Source organism: Haliaeetus albicilla, chromosome 13 (genome assembly GCF_947461875.1).
Source record: "Haliaeetus albicilla chromosome 13, bHalAlb1.1, whole genome shotgun sequence".
NCBI lineage: Eukaryota > Metazoa > Chordata > Aves > Accipitriformes > Accipitridae > Haliaeetus > Haliaeetus albicilla.
In genome coordinates this window covers 40,390,011-40,411,384 of record NC_091495.1, presented here as the reverse complement: position 1 = coordinate 40,411,384, position 21,374 = coordinate 40,390,011, and the positions used below count along the sequence as shown (strand labels likewise).

Below are 21,374 nucleotides of genomic sequence, written 5' to 3'. Positions count from 1 at the left end.
GTATGTTCAGTTTCTGTTTTTTCATTGGTGCTACTGTAGTGTTGAAGTTTTCTGTGGGCGTATGAAACTTAGGGGTTGCTAGATATTTAATAATCAACAAATCAGTTATTAGAACATAACAAATCATTAGGTTGCTTATAGTCAGTTCTAACACCTTCTTTTGATGGACTTTTAACCATACATAACACATGATACTCATGCCTGTAATGTCATTATGACATCTGTTAATCATTTGTTAAGTCTTTATAAATAGCACGTTAGTCTAAAGTGTGACCATATTGCTGTTCATTTTTGGCTGGGAATTTCAAAAAAGACTGCGGGGAGCCAAGTGCCAAACTCCAGCTGGAATCAACCAGGACTTGGGCACCCAATTCCCTTAGTTCTTCTCCTTTCCGGAAAGCTTAGCTGGAATTTTCTTGATCACTCTTCCAGGCATATATTGAGTCCTGAAGGTTGGCAGACAAGACTTTTAGCTGGTTGCTTTGCTATCAACTGTCCTAGTGATTCTTTAATTTTGGTTTTCTTTCTCTCTCTAGTCGGTGCTGTGAGAAGAAAAGTTGTGGCAACAGAAATGAGACTCCGTCTGACCCCGTGATCATTGACAGGTAGGAAATGAATCCTCATTTTCCTGCAGAAGCAACCCCAAATTGTTGCTTGTGCTTTGAGGTGGCTGAGTGTCTTGTCTTGATGGTTATGTGTCAGTGTCTGCTATTTGGGAATGTCTGTGCTTCATGATTCTTTAAAAAAATGCCAGCCTAAGAGTTGGTTACCTTTAGTCCATTTGGGCTTACCTTGACAAAATTGTTGATGTTTGTTTCTTAAATTAAGTTCTCTGTGTATAATTTTCATTGTGACCAAATATTCCATGTATGCATCTGGAATATTTTATATTCACCAGGGATACAATCCAACTGCATTACTGAGACAGATAAAGCTTTGAGCAACCTGGCAGCTTCAGTAATTTTCTTTAACAAAATAACAATATTTTTGTAGAAATGTGGGGAGGAAGAAAGGGGTAAAGGTAGAAGTGCAACGTATTAGGCAGGATTAAAACTGACGGTTTGGGGATTGTAAGCAATTTTATGTAGAACAGCAGCTTCATATATTTTATATATATATATATATATTCCAGATCCAGGTCTAGGTTCTGCTTGCCAGTTTCTAGGTGAATAACATAAATAGGGGAGAGCAGCAGTTTGTTAAATCATGAACTGGCACATTAAAAATTGTGAGTATTTGTGGAAGCTGAGAAAACTAGCCTGTGGAACGCACTGACTCAAAGTGTTGTTTGAGATCTGGAGTGCAGCAAGATTCAAAAAGGAAAAATAAGAATAGACAGAGCTGTTTCAAAAAGAAGTACGCAGCCAAGATCTCCAGAAGGAGAACAGTAAATAAGGAAAAGCCAGGAAGAAACCTTTTCCTCCCAGATTATTCTATAGTAACTGTTTAAAGAGTTTCTTTTCCCTGAAGCCGCTGGTACAAGGGGCCAGTGGAGAGCTGATGCTGAAGTGGAATTCAGTTTTTATGTCTGTATGTGTCTGGCATGTATTTCTTGTGAATTTGTTTTGGCATTCAGAATGGTCACGCTGGTTTGAATAAAGATCTACAATTATTTCCTTCATTTTTTCATCACAGAGTTAATCTAAATAATTTTGGAACTTTGATGCGATGGGGTTCTTCCACTCCCTTTACTACACAGTTTTCCCTTTTAATTTTTTACTTACAAGTTGTGGCTGGGGCCAAAGTTGGAAATTCCAGCAAACTGGGCTGTTTGTGTGGGTGTGGGGGGGCATTTTCCTGACTAGAAGCAGAAGTCCCAGATATGCCATCTTGACCTTTTCTATGAAATTTCTAGCTTATTTTTGGCTGTGTTCACGTTTGGTATGAATCTGCATTTGGGAACTTTCCAATCTGAAGTCTGAATTTTCTGAAACTTGACTTACTGCTGGAGAAGCAGCATGATGTAAGGCAATATATTAGCCTATGAGTTAAGACCACGAAGGGGGTAGTTCCTGCCACTAACTGAATTTGTCATCTTGCTGAAGCTGTCCATTCTCATGCAAAATGAAGGTTCTGATGCTTTCTGTGGGGATTTGAGATCTGTTGATATAAAATGCAATGGAAGCGAAACTATTAGAAAGAACAGGGTTGTTATTTTTAACAACTGTGTGTAAAAATGTGCATCACAAGTCATCTGTGTTGTCAGTGAGTCCTAACCTTTCCTAACTTGCTCTAAGCTTAGAACTTTTATTTGTAACTCCCCTGCTAACAGCAATAGGCATTCATTTCATGTGGAAGCATCCTCTAGGTTCAGCCTGGCAGTTTCTTGTTGAGTGTCAGTTCTTCCCTTTCATCGCTGTGTGTGCGTGTCTCAAAATTGCAAGTGAAATCTGGAGTTCAGTAGGGGCCATAATAAGACAAATGAGAGAAATAAGAGATACAGCCCAATAAACCTCTTTTCACTTGGTTTTAAAGGCAGTCACTAAATCAGGTTTAGGCCACAGAGAAAAGAAATGATTACAGATCTGCACTGCTGTCTGGAGGTGGCATGGTTTAGTGAACAGTGTGGTGAATAGAAGCTGAACTCAAAGCTAAATCTTTTTTCTTGTTTTACCACTAATCAGTAGTGCAGCATCTAGCAAACGACTCCCTCTTATTTCTAACTCCCTCCCAGTTATTTCTCTTCCACCATTTTACCCGGTTAAACAAGGTTTGAGGAGGGATAATCCTGTGTACTACATCAACACATGTAATGGAAATATAGTAACAAAGTTATGCTGTACATGTCTGTGCGCAGAGGAATTAATTGTCTAGTCTGTCATCCTCAGACATTTCCACAGCAGTAAGTACAACTACTTAGGAGTTTAACTAAACAGTCCACTCTCTCAAGCTAATCTTTCTGTCTTTCAAACAAGCAGAAAACTCTGCTGGAGTCATGGGTGTTCTGAACTAGCTTGGGAATCTGGGCAGCAGTGTTCTTATTTAGGGGGTCTTTATGGCATCTTTAGAAGAAAACATCTATGCTTAAGAACTTGGTAGAAGGTGGAATATAATTTCTGAAATGCAGCTTGCAAACATCTGCAGTCATGCAGGCCAGTAAACATGGTAAGATTTACAGTTCGGTGTTGCCTTAGTTTTTTCTTAGTTTAAAACTAACTACAAGTTTTCTTTACAAATAAATAATAATTGAAATGAAGGGGTTTTTATTGTTTCAGATGATAGGTAAATGTAAAAATTTGTCATGTAACAATGCAGCTGTTACATTCTAGCATGTCTCTAGAGAAGTGGAAAAAAATGTAAAACGGAGAGAGAAGGGATTACAAAAATACATTTGTTTTATGCAGAGCCATGTCTAAACAGTGTGTGCAAAGTGAAACGGGATTAGAACTTTCCATCTAGAATAGAAGGAAAATGGAGGCCAGAGAAGAACGTGGTTGTCTGAAGGTGCTAGGTTCTCCCTTTGAGGCTAGATTAATTAATATGCATTGCTCCTGCTGCAAAGTGTGTGAGAAAATTGTGGTTGGCACTGGGGAGGTGCCATCTGCATTGTAATTCCAGCTCTGTGTGTGGACCTACATGGTTAAAACATGGTTTGATTGGACAACATAGAAAAGACCAACATCTTCAGAGCTATAGAGGTGACCATCATAAGGTGGGAGAGCAGAGATGGAACCCAGTTTTAGGTTGAGCTGCGTATAGCGTAGGTCTAGCAAGTTCTGTGTCTGATTTGTAACTCGCGCAACAGCAGTGGCCTACTCAAATATAAAGGATCGGGAAGGGCACTGTGTTACTCATCTCTAAGCTGCTTTACCTTACACACAGCCCACGTGTGGCAAGCAGATTCCCTCAACAGCAAAGGACCTGCAAGATAGGGGGGTTTAGAGCCCAAGATGAAGCCAGCTCTGTATGGTACTCAGAGGTATACTCCCATCATGAGTGGGCAGAAGTTAAATTAACTACTTTGGGTACCTCTAAGGGTGGTGGACAAGCAAGGAGAGGCATTGCTCCTGGGTAGAGACACACACTGATGTCTTTGTGCTACTGCAACTTATTTTCTTTTTTGCCTGAGCTAAGTAAGTGGCTGCATCTGGTATGCCTGTCAGTGCTATGATTGCACGCTTCTGACCACTCTATAGATGCATCCTACAAACCTCATAAGACTAATTAAGCGTTCAGATCAGTTGAGGTTATAACCAGTCATCCAGTGTTGCACTGAACTAAACATGCACCAAATTCAGCTGAGTTCAGGGTCTATGTTATAAGTTGCTGCAAATGAACGTAACTCCATCAGCAGTACAGGGTTTTCCCCTTTATTTGTTTTTCTCCCTACTTCCTTGCCTTTTGTGCTTCCAGAGACTGATGCTTAGACTACTGTGTTGGTTTACCTGTTTATTGCTGTAGGGAGGTACAATTAATTTGGTGTTTGCCAAATCATGGAAACTTGTATCCCTGTTTAAAAAGCAAGAAATAGTTCAGTGGGAAAAAAATGTCAGCCGTGTTGTTGTTGTTGGGTTTTTTCTTCTCCTTGAACAAATTCCAAAAGTTCTTATGCTGAATAAAACATTTCTGCTGTGACCTTTGCTCTGGGGACTAGATTTAGATCCAAAGGACCTTGCAGTTATTTTTCCGTTCACTCTTGGAAACTAGCACTTTGCTATATGAAAGGGAGCTTCTTTGCTGAAATTTACTGTGTACTGTCTTCCACCAACAAAGATTTGTAGGATACATTAGAGTATTTATGTTCCTGCAATGTTCCACGTCAGAATTCCAGTGTAACTTGGATTAGAATCTGACTTCAGAATGCTGCCTCCGTTTTAACAGCAATGATACAGCTCAAGTCCTGCAATGCTGCTATTGCAGGCGTCAAAAAGCAGAAACAGACATAACTCCACTGGAGTGTAGGACTGAAAGGACCACCTGAACATATACAGGAGATTACATGATGTTTAGTCCAGAAGCATTTGCAAAAGATGCACTTCAAGTTTTTTAAACAACACAAGCCACGTTCACTTCTCAAAATGTTAGAGCAAACTTTAACTTTGCATACAAGATCAAAATTCATCAGAGCTAAAATGGTTCTAGTGTGTTCCCATGGTGGGTCATAGCACTGGTGGATTCCCAGCGATCTTAATTTCTATTCATCCTGTCTTCCTGCTTTGTTTTTGAAGTTAGTACCTATGGAATTGGTAGGTTTATGAGACTTCAGAAATGTAAATGTTTTTGTTTCTTTTTCTCATGGCTGAAGTGGTGGTTCTTAATGTTCCTTGTCGTTCCTGGAAATTAGAGTGTGAACTTTGCACACTAACGTTTCCTTCTTTGCTGAAAGTGTAGACGGGGATATGAAGTGGATGGGTTGGGGTGGCTTTCAGATAGAAGGCTGGAAGTAAGTTCTTTTAAAGATGATACTTCCCAAATGAAAGCTGTATTTTGTCACACCTACATTGTAATTACTTAGTTTGCTACCTTTCCCACCCTGGTTATGCAAATAAAAGGAAACTTGGTCTTATGATTAAGAGGTTGTGGATACTGCAAATGAATTTAATTCCTCATTTTACTGCAGATTTTCTCTCTTATTTTAGGGGAGTTGTATAGATTTGGACGTAAATTCTCTATTTGTCAGGTGGGAATGATCTTTCTACTTTTAATTTCTGTATTCTTTGTTTTTCTTGAAGATTTAAGCTCTTTAGAGCAGGTTATTTTGTGCAGTTGTTACTTGGTGCTTTACCTAGTTTACTAAAGCTGTGATCTAATTGAAGCCTCCAGGGTACTGGGGAGAACTGGGTGACTTTTTTGGTTGAACAGCTTGCCTTGCCCCCCCCCCCCCCCCCTTCTTCTTATAAGAGATAAATAGTCAAAAGGAATTTCTATGTAATTCAAATGAAACATCTTAATTCAATTAAACAATGCAATGCAACTGGGATGGGACAGACTTTTTTGTTATTACAGGGGAAATTACTTGGAACACCACTGCAAAATGCAAGCATAAGCTCTGTGCTGTGTGTAGCTGGAGCTGGCTGTCTTTATGGTTTTACTGTGTGAAGACTCTTGAGTGCTCTGCTGTCTTTGAGCTGATAGAATGAGGGCATTTAGCTCAGATGCTTTAAGGATCTGAGATCCTGGGTTCAATTCCTCCTACTGTTAACCTAAACATTTCCTAATTGTCCTGTAAATAATCTAATGTATTTTGTTGCCACCTTTTATTTATTTATTTATTTATTTATTATTGCAATTGTTACTGGGGCAGTGGCTGTAGTGATGAATGGGGGGTTGTGTGGAGTATTACTTTGGGTCGAGACATGCACTAACCAGTGGGTGGAGGCATGGGTCCAGATCTGCAGCTGGGTCAGCAGTGCTGCGTTGACTTGCACCAGCTGAGCACTTGGCACAGTGGTTCCAGTAGCTGGTGAACTACAATATTGGTCAGCTGACACATGCTGTAAACATTTAGGCTTTTATTGTTATTATTTTTAATGAAAAACCCCAAAGCATGAACACAGCTGGCACAATTGTTAGCATCTCTATAAAGAAGCAGAAGAGACTGGATTACATTCTTGTGCCGTAGGGGTCCATCCCTTCAATGCAGAAATGGGGCAGCACAGATAAGAGATTTTCTTCCCTGCTGACACTTATGCCCTACCTGCTGTATAGATAAACAGAGGACCAAACTCTCCCAGGCTGGCTGGCTGGCACATTTCACAAGCACTAAAACTCACTTTAGGAAAGACAGCTGTTGCCAGGCTTAAACATTCTGACTATGCCCCTATAGCGTCCACACTGTGTGTTAAAGTGCTCTGTGTGAGATGTCTATGTTAATATGACTGGGCCTTATGTCTTCTTGTGTTCCCTCCCTCCCCCAGTTCCCTCTCCCTAAAAAAGGCAAAAGTACGTATAGATTATCTTTCATTTTGAAGGATCTGGCTTGAAATAAATGCAGACTCCTGGCTATCCTGGTTGTTTTTTTTCTTTCCCCCTCCTTTTTTTCTTTATCTCAGCCATCTAAGAAGGACTTTATGCCTTCTGTCTCCCTTTCAGGCTGATCCCCAAAACTACTGGGTAACACAAGAGTTATTTCCTAATGTTTAGAGGCAGAACAGCATGAATGTGGAGGCCTAGATCAAGTTCCCACTGACACCGAGTTTCCCTGTCACTTTAAACAAGTCGCATAACTCCATGCCTCAGTTTCCCCCATAATGCAAAGTGTTAGCTGTGGAAAGTGGTTTCAGATCCTTAAATAGGAGTTTTTGTTTTTATTTTTCATGTTTCTACTGCAAGGAGGATTTAATCTACATGGCAGTTGGATTGTTCTTGTTCTACTCTGTTCTGCATACTCCTTGTAAGCCTGCCAAGGTAGAATAAATGTCTCAAATCTGTTGCTGCTGTGGGGTGAAACTGGGAGCCACAGATAGACGCAGCCCTCCTCAGCTCCCTGCATGCTCCAATCCCCCCTTCCAAGTCTCCAAACCCCACAATGATCTCTTCTCTTGTCCTACGGAGTCAAAGTCCTTTGTTCACTGCTAAACCCTGCTCTCCTGCAAAGAGCTGCTGTTGTGCCATCTGTCTCTTTATGAATTTTTTAGTAGACTGGATGTTTGTGGGGAGTCAGTAACTTAAAGTGCACTATCCTAGCCATTTGACAAGTGGTTCTCTTACTGCATAATTTGTTTGTTTCTTCCTCTGCCCCCCCCCCCCGCAAAAAGAAAAATTCTTTAGTAGTTTGCTGTCCAAAGCATCTTGAAATCTTTGATGCGTACAATCGCTTAAAGTTTGTAAATGGAGTAAACTAGAGAGTAGCTTGTGTCACTTAATTTTTTTTTTTTTCTTTTAAATGTTGGCAGACAACAGATTTTCCAGAAAGCTGGTGAGTCAAAAGAAGCTTAAAGATCCTTTGAGTGTGTTAGAAAAATGAAGAACATACTTGTGGTTAAGGAACTAGTTTGAACTGTGGACATCCTGGGTTCTGTTCCTTTCTCTCCATTGTAGACTCCCTGTATTTTTCTAGGCATTCACATAGTCTCTGTTTAACAGTAACCCAAATGTAAGTGTGTGCTTTTCTAGCTTTTACTGATAACACAAAGGTACACATGCTGAAAACTGATGTGTGGAAAGACTATGGCGATGTGGAAAACTATTGCCATTAGGATGGAGATTGTTTTGGAGTGATTTAAAAAGTTATTCTCCCCCCAGGCTCTTTAGTTGCTACTGCCTGGGCTGAAGGTGTTACTGGTTCTGAAACTAAGCAAAAAAATAAATGAGATGAGTTTAAATCACTGTTGATTTCAAGCAAAGATTTATTAGGAAGCTAACAGAACTGGAACCTCATTTCCACTAGCTTTTTGTGCATGCGTGCTCCTAGCCATGTGCTGTCCTTGTGCAGCTGTGCAGCCATTTTGTCCTGAGTACCTCACCTGAGCCCTCTGAATGGAGTGCTTGCCTTTTTGGATATGTTAGAGGGAAAAATGTTGTGGGTGGGAGTGTTAACCAATATTGATTTCTTTAGTTCCACTAAGTCTGTAACTGGAATAGTTAGTACATGTTCTGGTTTCAGAACTGCAAGGGGAGCATGGTTAAGTCTGAGCAAGGACATATTATATAATTTAAAGAAATAAAATCTGACTATTGCTACTACTGCCTGGAAGCCTTAAGAAAATAAGTCCAATCAAGACAAGACCCAAAGGATTTTAGCAATTCTGCATAAATCAGATAAGCTTCCATGATGCTTCAGTGCAGTTTGGACAGCAAGCATGGATGAATTCCAATCCTGTTAAGATTAGTTGTGCTTTAGCTGAGATAAAAAAACATTGATGGTGCTGGCTGGCTGAATCCTGACTGAGCAATGCAAAGTTTTGAGCAAAGTTCAAACAGTGTGGAAAAATCCTTGTCCCCTTTTAAATTGAAGCTTTGTCCCTGCAATAAGGAGAATTTGATTCAGTTTGTGTTGTGTTCTCATAAGCAGCAAGTGAGGAGGTTAAATGGCTGCACAGACAGCTGATAATAAGGGGTCTCAGAAGGACGGATGAGATAGCAGTGTAAGGAGCCAGTAGAATCAATGAGTTTGGTAGTAGTGGAGAGGGGAATGGAATAAAAGTTTCCCATGAACTAAAGCACCTCTGGGAATAGAAGTTGAGGATAAATTCACTATGCAAACAGCACAAAAGAAATTCTGGGCATGTAGGGTAGTGGTGTGTGACATGGGATCTCTACAACTCAACTTTTTGAAAATGGGTCTGCGTTCGCCTGGATCCATCTGCACTCATCATTGAAAATGCCAATATTTCAGAGTATTTGCATCCTAATGAAAGCATCATCTGTGTATTTATTGACCTGAAATACTCTTCCTTATCACTTTTGCACTCCTCTCGGCCTCTGTCTAGACCTGGTTTTATGGGCTTGTCACCTCATCTGCCCTAACCCTTTTTGTTACTGCCTCTTGATTTCCTTTTGAACCTTTTGTTTCTGTCCATCCCTTCCTTGTGTGTTTTTTTCACCATCTGTTTCTAGTGGGATCTCATATATTTTCTACCCTGTAAACATCCCAGGATTTCAGCATCTCTGCAACGAGTGTTTCACATCTGAAGAAGGCCTCCCAATTAATGTGTAATGCTTCCTGCTTTCAGATAGGGTATGTAATAATTCATCTTGCTCAGAACATCACCCAAAGTCCTTGCAAAATGAAGACAAGGTTGAGATTGAAAGCAAATAACATATATCTGAAACGTGCTTAGGTCAGTTGGAGATGGGCTCATAATTTTAAAGATATTAAGAGCTTACATGACTTGCCCAAGATCACATAGGAGGCACAGTTTGTGACACAGTGAGGAGTGGAATCCAAGTCTTGTGTGTTCCAGGCTGAATCATGTAAGCAGGTCCTGGAACAGCATTTCTTCTCTGCAAGTGTAATTTGTATTCCCATCTTTTTCTCTGATTTGGATCTCTAATGTGCTGCTGTCATCCAACACATCTTTCTCCCCCACTCCCCACTTCTTTTCTTTTTTCTTTTTTTTTTTCTTTCCTCTCCATCTCCTCTTCTCTGCTAATTTCCTTTGCAAATAAATGCTTATTTCTCCATGGGCGTTCCATTTATAACTCCATGTTTGGTGGCTTTTCCTTCAAGTGAAGTCCATTGAGCTTGTAAATTGTATTGGATCAGTGAGCCTATAATGAGGCTTCTAAGTCCAAACAGTGCAAGTCTGCTGGGATTTTATTGTTCATAAAGCTTCTTCCCTGGGGAGTGATAGAGCCATTAGGTGTGTGCTGTGTTTAATATTTGGTCATGACAGGAAGCAATAATTTTCTATCTTTTACTGTGGCTCCCGAGTTGTTTTTAAGCAGTCAGCTTATTTGAGTCTTGGTGACTGTGAACCCATTAGGCAAAAGCAGTTGCTCTTTCCTACACAGGTTTGTATCTTTCCTACAAAGGCTATTTCAATAAAATAAAATAAAATGAAGTGGCAACCGATTGCCCTATGGTGGCTTTTAATCACTTGCCCCTCTCATGAACTCCCAAATGCTGTTACACCTGACAGGAGATGGCATAAAGCTGATTTCACTAGATGACGGCATTTCTCATGCTGAAGGGATTTTTTTGTTTGTTTATTCCAGCAGACAACAACTACCAGGGCTTCTACTTGTATGGTATGTTATGGGTTTGGGGATTTATCTTGTGCAAATCCACATCAAAACTTCCTTTAATTTCAGTGTAAGCAGGAGCAAGGTTGTATTCAAGTACTGTGGAACTGGTTATATATATTTTAGCACAAAAAAAAAATCAAAAGAAACTAACAATTTTGGGTGCCTCCAAATTTTTTTTCTGAGGTCCAACTACGAGACATTTCCAAAAGGTTCCATTTCCAGGTGGCACTACATCTAGCAAAAACTTTTTCATTGAGATAATTAAAACAATGAAAATCAGATTTTTAATGTGCACTTAAAATGTATTTTCACTGGCAGGGGGTGGGGGACAGATGGACGGGACCAAACTAAAAAACAAGGACTGGAAAACAGTCTGCATTTCCAGAAAAGACTTGCAAGATGGGAAAGAAAACTTTATATTTTTCCACCATTTTTTTGCAGCCCTTACCCTTGCTCTTTGAAGTCAAGCTATATTATTATTTTAAATTGGGAGTCTAAAGCCACTTGATAATTCTCCAAGTACACATGCACTTTTATTCCATGAGTGTTTAAAACTGAGCTTAGTCCCACATTTAACCAGTCTACTGGTTTTGAACCAACTGTTGTCCAACAGCGTCGTGTTTTTCCTTAGTACCTTTCAGGAGATGTGTGGGGTAGAAACACCATCTAGGACTGTCAGTCCAGCCTCAGCCTGACAGACACCCTGCTGTTCTTATTTGTTCCAGCAGGAAGCTTTCTGTGGGCTGTAGGAAATGGCAGTGCAGTAGTTTACATAGATTCTCCTTCCACTGTTGCACTGCGCCCAAGGTACCAAACTAGAGTAGCCTACAGCTGGGAAGAGGAGTAAAGCTGTTGGTGACAATACAAATGTGCCTGTCAGCTCAGGCTCTGTTATAACTATGTATGAAAGCCATTCCACTGTCCATGAGCAGTTGTTCTCAGGGAAATTAATGCAGTTTGGAGAGAGTTTTATATAGGGTATAGCATCTTACCAGTCAGTAAGCAGAACTCCAAGGGAAGGTTTTTTTGTAAGATGAGTATTTCTCCAAGGGGAAGAGAAATAGAAAAGAATGAGAAATTTTAACTGACTTCAGAAAATCTGTACTCCAATGTCCTGGGTTTGGCCTGTGTTTTTTAAACGTCTTGTTGCTCTGTTTATTCAAGATCCTTTAGCAAACTCTAGGAATTGTTCTAACTCATTCCTATCCTAGGTTTCCCACCGAAGCAAGATGAAATGAAAAGACTGAGTTAGAGGTAGTCCGTAATGATCGGTGAAATCAGTACATATAACTCCTCCTTTTCAGCTCTTGCCCTAAGCCTGCACTGATAAAAAAGAGGTCATGTAGAAGAAAGAGTAAATTTGGGGCAACAGGCTATATAAAACCAGACTCTGAAGGCCACAGCTCTAAAATGAGTGTTCATAGATCAGACTGGGGAGCTGGTCTTCTGTGGTCCTACCTCAGAGGCATACACCTGTTATCAAGCCAGCACTTCGTATTAACAAAGTATGCTCTAGTGCAAGGGATAGAAATTAGGATGTTTGAAGTCCATTTCCAGCACTCCCCTTCCTGTGGCCTGCAGAGTAGCTCGGACAAATCACTTCTCCCTTAACCTACCTTGATGTGTCTCATTAAATTGCAAGACCTTTGAAATGGGGACTATTTGGCAAGCAAGATGGGATAAGGGAGGAGGGCGAGGAGAGTTTCATCTTGGCTTGGAGTGCTAGGTGATCCTGTAGTACTAATTGTGATGGCAATTTAAATTACATTGATGGTGTCTGTCCACAACAGATGATGTTTTGAGTATGCTGATAGCTAGTTGAGGCGGAGCAGAGTCAGTCCACACAGGCTGACCTCGTTCTGAAAAGAACATTTTTGCTCACATGTTTAGACACTGTGATGTCAGTTTAATACACACGGTTAAGTACCAATTAATTTGAAAAAGTAGCCCAGTGATCGAGCTGGAAGACTCTGGGTTATAGAAGCTTTGCAGCTCAAAGCTTCCTAACTTCATACCCACGTGGTGTGGGGCAATTAATGAGTGAAGTGACTGCAGCTCTGCAGCCTGTGGAATGTTGAGCCCTTTTCCCTCTGCTCAGTTTTTGGCATGAAGGCAGAAAATTTTGCTCTATGGATTTTTCATCCCTTTAAAGAAAAAAGAGTAGAGTAACTGTTCTCATTGGAAACGTGAATCCCGAGCGCAGCAAAGTGATATTGTCAATTACCACAAATCCTTTCAGGATTCAGGCTCTGTAGCCTGATAGGAAGTTGCTCCTCTGACAGTCTTTCCCTTGTATTCCTGGTGCTTCCCTCAAAGAACTAGTCAGCTTTCTCCACAGGACGTGCCATCGGTTCTACGTGCTTCTTATGCTTTCCGTTGCTGCTGACTGCACCACCAAGCTGGTTTTTTAACCTGATTACTGTAGGTGTTCACTTGCTCTAGTTAGGTCTGTTCCTTTGCTCCAGGGGAAGAGTTTTCCACTACTGTATTTTCTGGCTGGGTCCTTGTCTTGATCTTTGCAGCTCTGTGCAAGAGGCTTATATCAGAAAGGAAAGAAATAATTGGCTTGCTCTTATGGCTCTGTACCCAAGAGCTATGTTGCAAAAGCATGACTGCACAAGGTACGTTTGCATTAGCCAGATACACACACATTCTTTTTCAAAACGCCAAACCTTAGAGGAAGATCATTGAATGTTTGAAAAGAGGTGGCATAGGGAGGGTAATTACAGAGGCGTTTAAAGCAGTTGAAAGCCAGTACACAGTGAACAGATGAAATTAGCTGATGGCATAAAGAAATTAGACTTGAAGCCGAGAGTGTTGATGCCAATACAAATTGGATTTAATTATTTTTGAAGAGATGCGGTTAGGTTTTCTTATGCAACATTGATAAAAACCTATTTCAGCAAATGGGTCCCAATTCAGCAAAGCAATTAGCACTTGATATTATTTAGCATCAACATGAAGAAGCATGTACATAAATATTTTGTTGAAACTAAGTCCTGAAAAGAAAAAGGAAACTGCTAAGATTCCCATCTGGGCTTCTGGTTTGTTTCACCTTTGCAAACTTTCTGTAAGAAACGATAGTTCTTGAAATTTCCTTTTTTGAAAACGTCAAACTTAGGATTCTCATGTTCACATGAATCTAAACCAAAAAGTGCTCTTCTGGATGATTGGTAAAGCTGAAGAGGCCTGCCTCCTTCATACATGTCATTTCTCTTACAGATCTATCTTAAGTTTTTACTCTGGACAGCTTTAAATGATCCTTGAATTTATAGCTACTAGAAATTTTGCTGGGTCTTCAAACTAGGTTGCGCTGGATATTAATTTGGAGTATGAGTGAATACTTGAAGAGTGAGTTTCCCCCCCCCCGCCCCAAACCTCTACTCTCATTAGGAACATGGGTGCTCAGTACCTGGAAGAAAAATAACGATGACTTTTAAGGTTGAATCTATGCCAGTATAAATCACTCGATGTTGACAAAATATCTGGTCAGTCAAAATTCCCCTGCTAAAGAGGGGAGAAAAAGTATACAGTGTTGTGTCAGTGTCACTTGTTGACATAAAACCTCAAAAAAAAATATCCTCTGGGATGTTTTGGTTAAAGGTTGGTGGGTTTTGTTTTGTTTTGTTTTTCCCCTTCCCCTTTATCTCAAGCATTTCCCAGAATTCCTTCAGGGACATCTGGTTCTCTCATTTTCTAGCTTTACTTGGGTGCCTTCAAAAAGTATCACTGTCAGTTTCTTTCTATTTAGCCAAACACCACAAGCAGGATAGTAGTCCTGCCTGATAACTTGCTTAAAATATAGTTGCCCTTCAGAAGCCATGACCTTAACCATTTCTGTGATCGGCAATGTGACTGCATTCCCCTTTATTTTCCTCTGTAGCTTCAGGTTTGTGGTTTGTTTGGGGTTTTTTTGTTTTGTTTTGTTTTTTTTTACAGGCATAATTTATCTTTGCATTATATATGAAGATATGTGAAGTTCTGTCTTTTTCTGCACTTGTACATTGGATGGCTATTTTGCTCCACTTGAGAGCACTGCTTTTGCAAGAGAAAAGTAGACAGCAGATAAATGCTCTCTATTTGCACAGATCAAAGCTGATTTTAGAGCAGCATGGATTCCCATTCCTTGGCTAATGTGACTTGTCATGCAGCTAAGGTAGTTTATATTAGCTAAGGCTTGCCCGTAACACTTGTGGATATATATTGTGCATAGTTTGGGAGCATCCTCTTGATGGCTTACTTGCAATGTGGGGAAACAGTACTTCTGGTCAAGAGAACTGGGCTTTAAGGTGAGGAATTCTGTACTGGACTAGGAAGATTAGGACCTGATAATAGGTTGGGCTCAGCTGGAGGCTGGGGAAAGAGGCAAGAAGCAGCTAGAATGAGCAGGTAAAACCAGGGATGGGGACAAGGTACATGCTGACACATTGGGGAGGCATTATATCATAATATAATTAAGGATTGTACTGTATGCGTCAAAAAGGATTTAAATTAGAGTTACTTCTTTAACCTTAATTCTAGCATTTTCTAGGTTCTGAATGAGTTTTTATGAGCTCAGTAATATTCTGTATTTCAGATCCTTGGCATGTGAAAGACTTCCCATGAACAGTACTGTAAGCTGCAGGTGTGGGTGAAGTTTTATCTTCCTGCAAGTTTTAATATGAGTGTTTAATAAAAAAACCAAACAACTGTCTCTTTCATGTATGTTATCTTTTCTATATATAAGAAATATAGTTTCATGAGCTGTTTTAGGACAGGGTCAGCATTGGCAAAGAGCAGGACAGGGTAGTTGTTAACATACTAGTTCTACATAGCTGTATAAATAGCCTGCAGCACAGCCGCAATCATACCCATGTACAATACCTACAGGATTTTTTAACAGACTACCAGGATTTTGCTCAGCTTAACCCTACACGAATTGAGTCTATTGTCGCCTTCTCCTCCTTGCCCCCCCCCCCCCCGATACAACATTTCAAGTACACCCTGTGTATCTGTAGTGGCCCTGAACAGCAAAGTTAAAGCTGAAGTCATTGGAGAGACAACTTGATTTGACTTGCAGCCCTTCCCCTCAAAGACATAGATCTGAACTTGAAAAATTAACTGAGTCTGTTTCTCCCTGCAGCTGCTTCTAGCCCACACTGCAAGCACTAAATATAAGTCTGCAGAATGGAACATGATTGGCAGCTACCTCCTCTAGCAGTGGAGGCCCCAAGAAGGATGGTGTGCAGCTAATGAATTGGGTGTCTTTATCCCAGGAGACTGAGCATTGCAATGCGGTACCCACTCTATTCTACTGTCACCCATGGTATATCATATCCCCTAGATACAAAGGGAACTTCAGGTCTTGGTGTCATAAATCTAAGTTTTCAGTCTTGAGCATGCTTCTCCCCTTGCCCCCAAGATCTGTGTAAAGTGTTTCATCTTCCTCTGAAATGGTATCTGTTCCTTTCTGACTGCAGTGTGTTAGCAGCACATCCTTTATCTGTGTGCAGACCCACCTTAGAGCATGCACTGTAAGTAAGCATTGTCCCTTTCTTGCATTTCTTAGAGCAGAAACCTGCCTTTCTTATGACTTGGCACTGTTGCAGGTATCTTTATTGAATTTTCTAGCGTTTGGGTGGGGAAAAGGGAGCTGGCTCTTTTACGCACAGTGTCTCTTTTTGTCACTGACTTAGGCTGTCATCTAGTGCAAGTTAGTTTTCCTCTTGAGGAATTGTCAAAAGCACAGGTGGTCATATTCTCACTGCTGCCTTAACACCATCCATTACCTGGTGCCAGAGTGATATTGGAAACAATGTCTTACTGTCTGTATGAACTCCATGCTGAGTTCTGTCTTCTGCAAAACAGGTCTGATATATAGAAATTTATTTAATGGAGAATTACTCTAGAGACAACTGCAGTGCAGTTTGTTGCATGAACATTTGGGAATGCAATACTTAAAAGGAGAGAGAGTGTAGTTTTTTAGCATGTGGCAAAAATTTAAGATCTAGCTCTTAGGGTGCGAGTCCTTTGCAGTCCATTGGCAGTAATAAAAGCCTTAAACTGGGCTCTTGCTTGTACTAATTTTAAGATCTCTTTTAGGCTTCTGATATTTTAAGCCTGTCCAGGACAACTGGCCTGTTTTCTTGTTTCAGTCATTCCTTCTCTATCCTTTCTGTTTAGGTTGGAAGCTCTGCAATGCAGGGGTTTTTGTACTATGAGTTTGTACAGTGCCTGATGGATTAAAGTCCTGCTCTGGACTGAGTCTCTAGCCACTTTTAAAATAATGTGATCTTTACAGCTAGCGCCTAATAGTGGTTGCTACCATCCATTGAGATGTGTTTGTTTATTAAGTGAGCTCAATGAAGAAGGTTTCCTTTCTCCCTATGCCACAGTTGTTTGAACCAGTGTGATATATCGTAAAGTAATTCATAGAACTAACTGAATAACCATTTAAATCTTTTCAGTAATTTTAAAAAAATTGGGTTTTAATTCTAATTGGCAAAACATTTCGGTAGGTTCTGTCACTTCTTGAACCTGTCTTTTAAAAGAAAAAGGTTTTCTTTATAAAACCTTGTTCTACCCCCAGCATGCACATGCAAAATTCTATTTTTTTCAGCAACAAAAGGTAGTCTCGGATTCAAAATTAGGGATAACTGAAGCTGGATTAAATCCTTCATGAAAATTATTCTACTCATATGCCCCAAATGATAACTGCTAATGATAGGGTCTCTGATTTCTAGACTGCTGGTTCTAATTGATGTTATTTGATCTAATCTGTTTGGTCATTCAGAGGCAACTGAAACATGAGATGGTTTTCTGAGGGCCTGCATGAAAAATAATTTACTACTGCAGTAGCAGCACTGAAGAACTTCTGGCTGTGGATGTAAATCCTGTTAAGTTCTGTGCAAACACAAAAGTGGCTTTTAGTCCATTTTTGTTTGGAACAACATTCATATCCCAAAATATTTGCTGTAAATGGCAGTAACCTTGTTTCTGGGCTTGCAAGGTCAGAAGAGGACCAGGTGCTATGCACCTGTATGGTCTCCTGCAGTCAGAGACTCCCCTGGCTTTAGGACTAGTGGCTCTGTATTACTGCAATGATCCATATGGAAAACTTCCTACTAGCATGTTATCCACCTAGAAGCCCACCAATTAAAAAAGCTCCTCCCTTATCCCATTGAAAATTTCGTATGTTGTATAGTTTCATCTCTCTCCTAAGCCATGTTTTCTCCTGGAGTTCACTATTGTTTTGTCACCCCACCCATCACAAAGCAGAGGTCACATCAACATGACCTTTTGCTGGTACAAGGAGGCTGCTAAATAATTCACGTGGCCAACTTGATTTCGGGGTCCACATTTGTTTTTTCCACTCTCCTAATCAAGATGCTCATTTAATTCTATTCCAGCACCTGTTCAGCAATTAACACCCTACAATTTGCATCTTACCCTGACATTTGCTATCTTTCCAATTAGTTTTTATATCAGTATAATTAGGTAGGGTTATTACAGTGCATCAAGCAGGGTCGAGGATATTCCCAAGCCTTTAAGCTCTTTCCCAGATTTGTTTAGGGAAGCCACTAAGGGTAAACGGTTGATTAGGATCACTGTTTTTCTTCTTCATTCAGATCAGGCGAAAACTGTTTCCCCATGTGGCTCATGAAAGATCAGGGAAATATGTCAGTCTGTAAGAACTAATATTATGTAGTTCATGACTTTTTGGGTGAATTTACAGGGGATTATAAGTAAGGGTCAGGCTATGTAGCCACTTGCAGTAGCATTCATGAGGGGACATTATGCTCCTGCTTTATATTAAGCTAAGCAAATTGCAACAATGATTTTAATTTTTAAAATAAATTTTTGGCATTAACATGTGGGTGGGGGACAAATCAAAATTAGAGGGCAACCTGACCATATTGAACACTTAGCTTAATTGGTAAAGACTATGGGAGTGAAATGACTATTCTTAACACCTTTTAATTTAAATTTCACAGAAGGAAGGTCTTGCTGTTCAGCTGTGATTGGTTTGGATCATAGGCTCTTTGAGTCAAAAATTGTCTTGCGGCCAATGTATATAGAGTGTCTAGCACAGCGGACGTTCCTAATGCTACTGTACTGCCAATAGTGGAAGAGGTGGTTTCTTGATGCTGCTGTTGATTCCCTCCCCCCATCAATATACAGTGCTGACATAAGGGAGACTTATGTGTATGTAGGGGAAGTGGGACACTAGGAGGTGAGATCTATAGTATGGATCAGAGAGAAGTTCTCTTCTGATCTCACACCACCCGGCTCTGCATGGTACTTCTTTTTTACATTTGGTTTGAAATTATCTACCTCCAACCCCCCAATTCCCCTGCATCTCTCATAATTCTGTAAGTGCATACAAAGACTATATTATCAGGAGGCAATATTGCCCTTGGCGAGATTGCAGTGAAGAAAAGTATGCGATTATAGGAAGATCACATCTTGATGGGTAAAGTGAAGAGGTGGATAAAACCAAACCAAAACAAAAACAACCCCCAAACCACTACCCTTCATGTCCGGTGTATTGCTCCTGAACCTGGTGGTTATTCTGAGCCTTTCTGCAATATATCCTAATGATGCTCTGCAGACTTTGGTGGGGAGGAGTACTGGGACCCCAAAGGAGGAATCGGCCCACTCAAATTCCCCAGCCTGGAAAAGCTGGAGAGAAGCACAGATCTGGTGTGCTGTATTGTAGCCAGAGCTACAAGCAGTTCTAATGTTTTCAAGTATAAGATAGATTTACCCTTGCTCAATTTAATATTAGATATTGTAATGAGCTTCATCTCTCCCCATTGTGGTTTTTTGTTTTTTTTTTTAATCTCCTGTTGCTTTATATGGGTAGCTGAACAGGCTTAGAAAAATATAGGGTGAAAATGTCTTGGGCAATTGGGGCAACAATGAAGAAGTGGAATGGGAAAGGAGGCTGGGGATGGAAAAGAAACCTGGGGAGATGAAGTTGGTTCATGGGAGTGATCAGATCCAGAATAAGAAAACAAGGCTAGCAATCAGACAAGCAAGAGTTTTGAATGTAAAAGTCTCATTTTTGAGGGTGAGATCTCAGTCTTAGCCATTTTCTCCAACTGATTTTTAAAGTTATATCCCTTGCTGCTTTTTGAGATATCAAATCCTTAGGAATGAGTTTCCGTAAGAAATTAAATTTCTCAGCCTCTAAGAGGGTTTCCATAGGGCTGCAAGCCCCACCTCACCCCCAATTCTGTGGAAGTGCTTTTGATTTGTTTTTTTAAACCACGCTGCCCCAAGAATTAACAGTGTCTGCTTTCCTTGGATGTTGTGCACGTGTATGTGTGTGCAAATACAAAATTAAATCAATCCCCCGTACTAGAAAATTTTAAATCTGGTAATATTTGATTTGGGCTGAAAAATCAAGACTTTTAGCCTTTGGTTTTTACTGTGGCGGCTTTGTGATGTTTCTAAACTAGGAAGTGGGAAAATGAGGCTGAAGAAGTCAATAAGGAGTCGGAATAATTGCACTAAGGAATTCCCATTTGAAATTCTTTTCTTAAACCATAGGTAAGAAGGAAAGGCCTGAAGTACAGGTGGAACTAGTAAATATACTAGTCAAATAAAGGCTCTCAGACTGAAGTATCCTGACTCTGAGGAAAGGGCTGGGTAGAGATCTAAATTGTGTGAAGGACTCAAAAAGCAGTGGTGCTTTTTTTTTTTTTCTTTTTTTTTTCTTTTTGGTGACATGAGATAACAGGAAGGGGGAAAGCTGAACCTCTGGCTTGTGAACCTTCCTCCTTTTCTGAAGCCTGTGTTGGGCTTCAGTTACATTTCCAGGTTTGTCTGTTTAGGATTTGCTGTGGGGCAAAAGGGGGGAATCCCGACAGGTTGTTTTATGGTGTGGGAGGAAGGCAAAGCAGATCACCAAGATACTGTAATTCACTCCCTCTACTGGTGCGATGGAACCAGCCTGTGCTAATTGCCTTAGTTCATTGCTCTTCTCAGTCTGTATTTGAGAGCAGAATCTGATCTAAAAGTCAAGGTAGCAGAGTATTCCCTTTTATTGCTCTGAACGTTATCTCAGGCTGTACTAGTAGAATATACCTCTGAAAAATGCTAGAGCTACAAAGGAGGAGAGTAGAAAAGAAAAAGAACCGAGTTTTGTGAGGGTCAAAACTCAACTTGGGGAGAAGAACAGAATCAACAGAAGCTGCCTTGATCAAGTGCTCTGCCCAGCAGACTTTACTGCCTTCTGCTGTGAGCAGGCAAAGCAAATGCTCACCTGTGGTGGCAGGAATTATGGTGTATCTTATTTTCAAGCTTTTGTCTCAGCCGGTAACCTGGTTCTTTGACTGAGCTCTCCCGATGAGAATAAGCCTCTTCATAAATTAAGTACTATACCTAAGTGGCTGTAAATGTGCTTAGAGAAATGGGAAAGGGCAATTTGTATAAACTCGATTTAAAAAGAGGGAAGAGTCTATATTGAGGAGATTTCCGATATGATTTTTCAAACTCATAGGCTTCAGCTGGATGCTTATGTAAGCTAAATCCTGAGTGGTGTGAAGCTTTACCCCTGATGTTCACCCCTGTATTTCATGTTAAAAAGCTGGCGTTTCATGTACTTGGTAGGTGGGTGGAGGTGAAAGTAAACAAATAGTTCAGTTTAAAATGGTAATCATATCCTGTATTGTGTAGGATACTGTCATTATCTGATCGCCTTGTCTGCACTGAAATCTCACACTTCATCTTTTCCCCTTAATAGATTTCACCTTGGAATG

At 40.4% G+C, this 21,374-nt stretch overlaps 1 protein-coding gene across 3 annotated transcripts in view; it reads left to right on the top strand.

Moving 5' to 3' along the window:
* The window catches only part of EBF2 (EBF transcription factor 2), a 150,121-nt gene that overhangs the window by 12,946 nt on the left and 115,801 nt on the right, over positions 1–21,374 (top strand). For all 3 annotated transcript variants that reach the window (XM_069801071.1, XM_069801070.1, XM_069801072.1), the window contains exon 6: positions 537–605. In XM_069801071.1, the coding sequence (XP_069657172.1) occupies positions 537–605 (69 nt within the window). The remainder of the gene's footprint in view (positions 1–536; positions 606–21,374) is intronic.